At 37.3% G+C, this 9,827-nt stretch overlaps 1 protein-coding gene across 1 annotated transcript in view; it reads right to left on the reverse strand.

The window, feature by feature from the left end:
* Positions 1-9,156, reverse strand: part of slc24a3 (solute carrier family 24 member 3) — an 81,776-nt gene extending 72,620 nt beyond the window's left edge. Inside the window, exon 1 of the mRNA XM_081350976.1 lies at positions 8,777-9,156. Coding sequence (XP_081207102.1) covers positions 8,777-8,951 — 175 coding nt within the window. The 5' untranslated portion in view covers positions 8,952-9,156. The remainder of the gene's footprint in view (positions 1-8,776) is intronic.
* Positions 9,157-9,827: the final 671 nt, after the last annotated feature.

A 9,827-nucleotide genomic window follows, 5' to 3' on the forward strand; every position in this document is an offset into this window, starting at 1 on the left:
TTCTCTACAAATAAATGCCACTTTTGTTTTGACATTTTGTTATATATTGAAATGACATTCACACATTTTTAGCTGTGGCTTGCTTGTCCAAATACCTATGAGGTCACTGTGTAATAATGTGTGCATATTGTTTACTTTGTTGCTCCTCTACAAAACATCTACGTGATAGTGTTGATTTTTCACCTTATTAATGGACAAGAACTTATCATGATGTAAACAGACTACTGAGAAATAACAGGAAATAACATGTGCATTTATCTATCACGTAAAAAAAATGAGTGAGCTATATTTTATTTATGTGCAGTGCCTCTTCTTTAAGCTTGAAAGATTCACATTATTGAGTCTCCTGCTGTACATTTAAACTGTGTTGAGATGATTTTTGTAATCAGTGTTTGAACGGGGAGCTTAATTGCCAACTGTGATGTACTGAAAGATGAGCCATTATTTGCTCTTCACACTTGATCAAATGACTGGATGGTTTTTATTCACTGTGAACACATCTCAGAAATTCTGTGGAAACGACAGCCTGTGCTTCATATATTTAGTGTTGGGACTCTGCTTTAACAAGTAAAGCCATGTTTCAAACAGAATTGTGAATGATTAGTGAGCTGTGAGCTGTCAAAGGCATATAAAGAGAGGCTGGTTTGGTATGTAAGCATGATGGATTTTGTAGGTGATGGTGCATCAGACAACAACATCACTGGCTCCATTCATCAGCTCAAGTGAAAACTAAACTGCTGAGTCAGTATATTTTACAGCTGACAGAAAATATTCAGTTCATGTCAGTGGATATTACAATGAGCATAACACTATATATCTCTCCTGATAAATGACAATACCATGCTGTTGTTTCTAATTCATTTAGCATTTGGTAACCTTCGGAAGTCTTCAGCGATGCTCTGATTAAAAAATAATTTCTGGTCAAATTATGTTCTTCATTTTCATGGTTGAAAACGAATAAATAATGATACTAAAAATCTACACATTTTGTAAAAAAAAAATAAAATAAATAATAATAATGACAATTGTTTTGTCAGTGGCAAATCAAAATTGTGATTATTAAGTGAATTTAACATTATAGTGTGCAGTGTTATACAGATTTGTAAAAAAATAAAATAAAAAGTTCTTATATAATGAAAGCTCAACAAATAATGCTTACATCTTTGTACTATCCCTTAAAGGGATAGTTCACACTAAAATGACAATTAAAGGAGAACTCCGGTCAATTTTAACATTGAGATAATTTTTTTGTAAATTTGGAGTGCTGTCAGTACAGAGAACAACGACAAAAATCGGTGTTGCCTACACCATGTTATCCTTTTTTTAAAATTTGCACCCTGTTGACTTCAATAGGGCAAGTTTTAAACCTGCTTTTAGCCTCTTTACATCCTTGATGTGTCATTACAAGTGCACAGCTAATGTGAGTGATTCCTTCAGAGTGAACACGGGTGAATCTGACTGCAGTAGATGTGAAAGATATTAATAAAAATGATGTTATTTCAGCCAGCGCACATACCTGTATTTTCTTCCTGTTTTCGGTCGAAGCCCATAGTAATCGATTGTCACATTAGCTGATGCACTTGTAATGACACATCAAGGATGTTAAGAGGCTAAAAGCTGGTTTAAAACTTGCCCCATTGAAGTCAACAGGGTGCAAATTTTAAAAAGAGGATAACACGGTGTAGGCAACACCTATTTTTGCCGTTGTTCTCTGTATTGACAGCACACCAAATTTACAAAAAAATGAGTTCAATGTTAAAATTGACCGGAGTTCTCCTTAAAGTAGTTTACTCACCCTGGAGAGTATTTTTTAAAAAGCTTGATGCTGGTCGCTTTTTACTGCCATTGTATGGATAAGTGCAAGCGGGACATTTTTGTAAAATTTCTCGTTTTTTGGTCCATAAAAGAAAGGGCATACTGCATTAGAACAACACCAGGGTGAAAAAATTATGACTTAATTTTCATTTTAGGGTTAACAATCCCTTTAAGTTAGTGCTCGATGATGGCTAAAGTCACCTATGATCTAAAAAATAAGTGGAAAGGAGAGTTCAAATTAAATATGTGATATCAGATGATAAATATATCCTGATATTACTGACCAATACCAATAAATCAAAAACTGAATGATAACTGAAATGGTCCTAATATATCATAATATTATATGGAACACTTAATTTACACCTTTGTTACAGTGCCACCTAATATCCTGTGCATGGGCTTCAATGGCTACAAATCTGTAACTTGAACACTGTTAGACCTCTGACATTTCACACATTTTCCAAACCCTCAATTTGTCTGTGCGATATAGAATTACAATTACAGCACTGATCCATCTCATGTCATCCATCTGGGACTAGCTTGCTGCCAGGCTTGTGGCCCAGCGTGGTGTAAAACTAGCTAAAATAATGAACTGCTCTGCTCCAAAAGAGACTAAAGGTGTGGACCAGTGTGGATGATAAATGAGCTGGTCAGAAAAGAATGATAGAGAGAGGTAAGAACAACAAGAAGTAATCCTACTTGGAAAGCTACTGTATGCAAAAATCAATTAAGCAGCCAGGTCACTTCTTGCAATTTCATATTTATGTCTAACAGCTCACTCAGAATTTCCACCAAAAACGTTCAATACATCACAGAAAAACAAATGTTGAAGTTTGAAACTTGCAAGGCAATGAACATGATCAATGATTGCAAGATTTAGTGACAATGCAACATTAGCTTGAAGGGGAAACTAAAAAGTTGAGTCAAATGACTTTCATTCAAGACTTTCATTCATTTGAACGTAATTCAGTCATTTTGCTGAGAACCAGAGCCTTTCAGGTGTTCTATTGTCCACAGTTCACGTGACACATAGAAAGATTGAAGATTCAGTCATTTGAACCAATGTCAAGGACACTCCAAGTGAAAGAAGGAATAATATGAAACATTGGCAAGTACATATTTTATATCTACGCATATAACATTTGACAACCAGAAATTGTCACAATAATTATCTTAATTTTTGAACAGTATTTCTATTGTTTTATAATTTATAGCCTAAAATATGTATTGTAAAATGTTGACATAAAAAATTTGCTTGTGTTGCCTTACTTTAAAAAATGGCAAAAAGGTGGTGAGGGTAGAAATTTCTATAGGTTTAATAACTATATCCATATAAAGCAGCATAAATTAGTAAGGGCTAACAAACATTATACAACAGGTTTATGCAGTGCTGTGCATTTCTTAAACATGTTAGAGAAAGTGTTGCGAAATTTGAACCAAAACATGTCAAACTTCTCCAGTATTGTCCAAAATATTCCTATACAATAGGAAGATCTAACACATTGTTCATTTTTCTTTCTTTCACTTTTTCTTCCAGATGAAAGCACAGCCCGAGCATGAACACGAGGTACCTGGGAGCATCTGGGCACACAGGGAACATTAATTGACGTCAAAAGCCCCATTTGGGCAGGAAAACATTGTTTTTCTCACACAACCTTGGCTAAAAATGTGGTGCGCACTGTTTTTGCTAACCCAGAGGAGATATTTTATCTGTATATATATATATATACTCTTTTCATTTATATGCATTTTATATTAAACATAATTAACAACATGACTTTCATTGAATATTGTATCTAAAGCTAGATTTCTTATGGCCCTGCCTGGAGCACCATTATAAATTTTGACGTTTTTGTCGACATTTTCCTGGTAAAATGACGGGAAGAAAAAAAAACTATATATTTCCAAATCCCGTCCGAATCAGTACATGACATCACAGATGTCCTCTGGTAATAATTTGACTCAAGCTGTTTGAAAAACTAATCTTGTCCAAATAGTGCAAGAGAGAGATAAGGGTATTGAGAAATGAGAGCGAGAGAGCAAGAGAGAGAAAGAAAGAAAATGGGGGGCACAAGAAACGATGTAAATAAATAAATGGATCAATCAATCAATAAAATCAGTGCCTCAAAAAACAACAATAAAGAAGCTCAGAGGCCTGACTAGCTGGCCCAAATGCAGGCAGCAAGTCTGTCAGAGCCAGTCAGCAACTGACAGAGAAGTCACTTTATATCAGTGTCTGTTCTGGCTGGCAGGCCACTCAGCACAGTTCTCCCTGCCCTATTCTTCCCTCCAAATCCACCTCTTCACTTTCTCCACTTCTTTTCATTTGCTTTCCCTCGTGGCATTTGCAAAATAGCAGCTTCCTATATATATGAACACACTGTACATGTAAATTAAATGATCTATCCATTTCATCCAACAGCCTTAAAGGGCTCATATGATGCAATTTCATGTTTTCCTTTTTCTTTAGTGTGTCATGTAGCTGTTTGTCCATGTATACGATCTGCCAAGTTGTAAAGCTCAAAGTCTCCCACAAAAAGATTTATTCTATCTAAAAGGTAAGGCAGATCCAGACTTAGCTAAAACACCTCGATTGAATTCTCCCTCACATGACTACGTCACTATGTGGAAATACCGTATTTGCATAATGCCGACCAAATGCATACGCAAAGAAAGAAGGCATGACTTCAGTTATCGTAGTAGTGTTGTCTCCGCCATGTCGACAACGCCGCCAAGACTGTGTGTTTCTATGCGAAAGCAAAAGCACTTTATTTGGCCTTCCGAAAGAGAAGATTTTGATTTATTGGTTAAGATTTATTTACAACACTGTTCCAGAACAGTACAACCCAAAAGTTTGTGTGCGTGCAGCGCATTTTACACAGGTCAGTTTCCTTAACCTGGGAGGGCACAAAAATGGGGCAATTTCAACTTAGCTAGGGCAATCTGGCGCTTCTGAATCAGAGCCTGTAAGTATGTTTTATTGTTTTTTAAAGTATTTGCTATTGACTGTTCAAATGCAGAGTTTTGTGCAGTGTAGTGTAACGCATATTGTTTGTCATTCTTACAATCAAAATTGCAGATATGGATTTATGTTTGCAAATGTAGTATTCTCTGTTCTCCGCTTATAACTTGTGGTATAAAGATGACAAACATAGATGCACTACGTGTTCTGTTTTACACTGTCAGCTGAACTGCGACTTGTGTACTGTAAATACAGACGAGCATCAGGTTCAGATCGATCGGCTTAGTCATCTGCATTTTCAGAATCCGACTCAGGCTCAAACTGATATGGTAAAACTGATGACATTGTTAACTGTCTTTATAATTGCTTAAGAAGCTGAAGCTTGCGATTACAGTAAGGGGTGTTACATTTCCGACACGGCCAATCACAACACACTGGGTCAGCTGGCCAATCAGAGCATACTACGCTTTTCGGAAAGAAAAGCAGAAATTTGTAGAAATTGACGTGTTTTAGAAAGACTAGGCATGGAGGAGCTCCAATAATGTACAGTATGTGAAAGATAATGTATTTTTTAACATTAAAGCATTCTATTACACGCAATACTCAAAATAACGATCTTTGAAAATAGAATTAAATGACCCTTTTAATGTAATGTACAGAGCTGTCAATATTATGTTATACAACAAGATTATCTTTAAATGTGGTGCCCTTAAGGGAACATGCAGAGTATTATATGAAAAGATCTTTTGTATGTCAGGGTATATGACAGATGTACACATCCTGAATGGATATATTTAAAAAATGATTATGAAGAGTCATTAATTTTGTGCTGAGTTGCACAGATACGAATGGACAGATGGAGTTTGTGTGGACGGATTCAGATTGCATGGTATCATGGATCAGGGAGCGGACAAATCTAGACAAGCTGATAAGAAAAGCCCCCATGACAATATTTGCCAACTTTTAAGGAGACAACTTCATGCAAGTCCTACAATGTCGCTATAATGTAAACATGAATGGTAGAAATGCTTTTAACAAGCAAGCCTGTGATGGAAAAAGGTACAGACACTGTTAATGTCTCTGAGATTAACTGCCACATTGTCCTGACTCAATTTTTAACAAATTGGTGATCAACATTGTTATTATATAGAGATGACTGAGATCATCAAGGGTTCCTGGGTCAGCTAACGATCATTTATTGTAAAGAGTTCAACCAGGCGCTCAGGTAGAGTAAGAGTCTGTGATAGGTGCTCTTGGGGTAGGGGAACAAATCCAAAATAAAACAAGTCCCAGGCACTCAAAAAAATCCAAGGAGGAGAAGGAAAAAAGGTTAAAAAGCCTTTATTAATAGTGGCTTAAACCATTAAAAATGCCAACATGTTTCAGCTCTAAAGAACTCCTTCAGTGTTTGTGAATCAGTGGGTAAACCACCACTGGCTTACTACAATCCATTATGGATCATTCAGAACCCAAACTTTATCAGCATTCTGGGAGAAAACCGCCCTGCGACAGATCAACCTATTATTAAATATATGTTCAAAACACTTTAGTATATCAACATCACAAGTACGTAACACTAGAACGATTGTATTTATGACAAAAATGTATCTAAATCACAGTGAAATTTAAAAGTGTAAACATGATTATCTTCTAAAACAGCTTTTGATTCTCTAAAATGATTAATAATAATTGTACAGATGTCTCAATAGTTAATTGTTTGATTATGGCTGTCTCAAATGGATTTTAGTGCTATGTTCTCTAAATGTTAAGTTTGGCTCTCTAAAACAGTTTATAGCTAGTGTCATTACGATTCTCCAAAACGTTATGAGTACAGTTCATTAAAGGTGCTCTAAGCGATGTTGGGTGACGTCACTTCTTGTTGACTAGACGTCACTTCTTGTAGACAGAGGCTAGCTCGACCCTCCTCATCTCGTCCCCTCCCGCTCCCCCTCCCACTCCCTTCCGTGCTTTTCCGATGTAAATTCAGGACTTCGTGCGTTCCTTCTCCTTTTTCCCTCTTCTTTGCTAACGTCGTCTCTTTGGTCGTGTGTCGGCCATATCAAAATTCAACAGAATATAATTCTAACGTTAGTCGTTGTCTAGGACATCTCTCCTCTAGCTAACTTCCCTCTTCATGCTTCTCTCTCCTCCACTCCCCACACCCCCCTTCATGTGCACGCGCATTAACCCCCCACCCCCAAATCATTCTTGTCAGTTATTGGCTGGAACACTGTTTGTTATGTGTCGTGGTCCAGGTTGGCCCAGTTTGTTGCCGTTTCTGGAGCCTAGGCTGTCTACAGAGACCACGTTTTTTTAAAGTGTGTTCAGGGGACAGGCAGCTAGCGGATAGTGAGGAGATGTTTGCTGCGTGACATCGCTTAGAGCATCTTTAAAATATTTAAGTCTTAAGTAGGCTAAAATGGTTAATAGTGTAGGCTATATGACTCTTATAAAAAGTGAGTCATGCTTATCTAAAACAATTGTGTAGCCGAATTCTGTAAATTTTTAACTGTTTCATAAATATGGCAGCGTTTCCCAAACTGGCGAGAGCAGGGGTGTCTTGTAAAAACTCCATCAAACATTTTAAAATTGCTAAAATGTGTAAAAAAAAAAAAAAAAAAAAAAAAAAAAAATGATGTAGAATACCATCAAATAACGCACACAAATGTATAATAAAAATGCAAATAGTAAGTTTTCGGCTTTGAATTGCGGGGGTTGTGCATGATTTCATTCCCGTGCGTAAACATAAAGCTGCCTGTTTTTCATGGCTTATTGCGCTTAGCCTAGTCAAATACACGAAAATATTGTCACAACGTCGGTCTCGCCGCGTATTCACATAAACAGATCGGTTATGGCCGTGCTGTCAAAAGTAACGCATATGCGATGAATGTTTTTCAGTTTAACGCGTTAAAAATATTTAACGCAATTAATGTTTTTAAAAATAATTCTGTCATCCTTTGGCTAGCGTTACATTATGATCACCTTCCTCTTCATGCAAATGCTTTTAAACCATTCAAGTGCGACATGACAAGAGAACGCGCTGTCTGTGAATGTCCTGCTGACACACACGACGCACAGAACGACGCAAGCCATAACAGACTTCTCTTTCGAGCTTGATAGAACACACGATTATGCCAAAATTTCCGTTTTGTTGAGTATCCTCATAAGAGCAGTGTTAAATAAAGTCTTAAATGAATGTAAAGAGTTGTGAGAAAAGGGCACAGGTAAATATAACATTTATTATGGGCTTATGTGATTATTGTTTTAAGTTCACTTAAATTAAAAGTTGTTCTTTTTTTGGAGCCCAATAAATGTTAAAATTGATAGGTTTCAATTATACTGTAATGTTGCATGGCGATAATTAATGATTAAAATATACTGTCTTTATGTTGTTTCTACATTAATTTGGAGAATAACTGTGAAATTATTATTATTATAAAATATTTTAAAAACTTTGATTAAAAACAAGCTATCTTGTGCAATTACACAAAATTATCCCAATATAAAAACACAAATACACTGAGAGAGCAAACATTTAGGTGAGATTTGCAATGGTAATTGAGCAATGTTTATATGTGAATAAAAGCCTCAGAGAAATTTTAGATTCCTAGACTTTCAATGGATGGACAATTTTTATTATTTTTTTTTTTAAATAATATTACAAATATTTATATGACAGTAGGCAGTTCTTCCCTGTGGTGTTGAAAATCGATACATTTCAATGTATCGTAGTTTCATAACAACACTAGTGTTGGGTGCCACACATTTTTGAAAGATTTCAAAGGGTGCCTTGGCTGAAAAAAGGTTGGGAAACACGGATCAGTTAAGAGTGATTCTGCATGTTTCCCTTTAAAAGTCGGTGCAATGTTGCGAGTAGGCTACGGTTCTCTACTAAAACAGTTCCGAGTGCGAGTATGATTCTCCCGTAAAACTTTCCATTACCCCCCTCCGCTTTCACAAACACACATTCCTGACAAATACTGAACCGAAACTCACCGGATTTCTCGGCCAAACTAGACAAGCCGGACACCGCAAGCAGCAGCAGCCCGATGAAGCACATCTGTCCCCCGAACAACTCCTTGCGCTTTTTCCTCCGCGCTTTGATCTTCTTCTGCTGGAGCATCACTTGCAGCGGTCGAGTCCACACGCGAACACACGCATCCCCATCCATCACCACTGCTCGACACAGCTACAAATGTGACAAATACAGACAGATATGGAGCGACTGAGAGTTTTAAGCCTGAAGATTAAACGCCGAACGACTGACGTGTGCTTGTTGCGTTGGCGTGAATATCCCACTATATGACTTCAAATTGTAATGTGGTGAAATAAAGATGCTGCGCGCGCCCCATGGATGCGTCAGTTTGGTGCCAGTTCTCTCAGGACACAAACTGCTGCTGCTGAGAGAGATTGAGGATGTAGAGGAGAAGAGAGCGCGAGAGGGAGGGGTGAAAGTAAGGAAGTGAACGCAGTCAGAGAGAGAGAGAGAGAGAGAGAGAGAAACTGGAACGCAGCTGTTCTAGTGATGAGTCGTTCGCGAACGAGTCGGACTCGGCTCGGCTCATTTAAGTCAACGATGGGAGTCGACTCGGCTCGATTTAATTTGTTTTCTTTTTTCCTTTTTTCATCACTAAAGCGTTGTTCATTAATAGTAATGCATCACTAGTTTTAATGGTGAACAGTACCTAGTATGAAGTCCATGCATTGAGAGAGAGAGAGAGAGAGAGAGAGAGAGAGAGAGAGAGAGAGAGAGAGAGAGAGAGAGAGAGAGAGAGAGATGGAACGAGGGTCAGTTGTTGGTGGGTTTAAAACAGTGGTTCTCAACCGGTGGGGACGCGGCCCACTAGGGGGCCCCAGTGATCCTCCAGGGGCCGTGAGATAACTTAAAATTAATTTACATATATTAATATAATTCATTAATTGTATTATTAATACATTAATCCAGCTCAATATATTTTTGCAACATCTAGTAGTCAAAAGCTTCTTGATTGTTTTTTTTTTTTGTAAATCCTGTTCTCAAAAACAACAAAAGATTTTTGCTATAGAT

This window comes from Scardinius erythrophthalmus (assembly GCF_964197995.2).
Source record: "Scardinius erythrophthalmus genome assembly, chromosome: 21".
Taxonomy (NCBI): Eukaryota; Metazoa; Chordata; class Actinopteri; order Cypriniformes; family Leuciscidae; genus Scardinius; species Scardinius erythrophthalmus.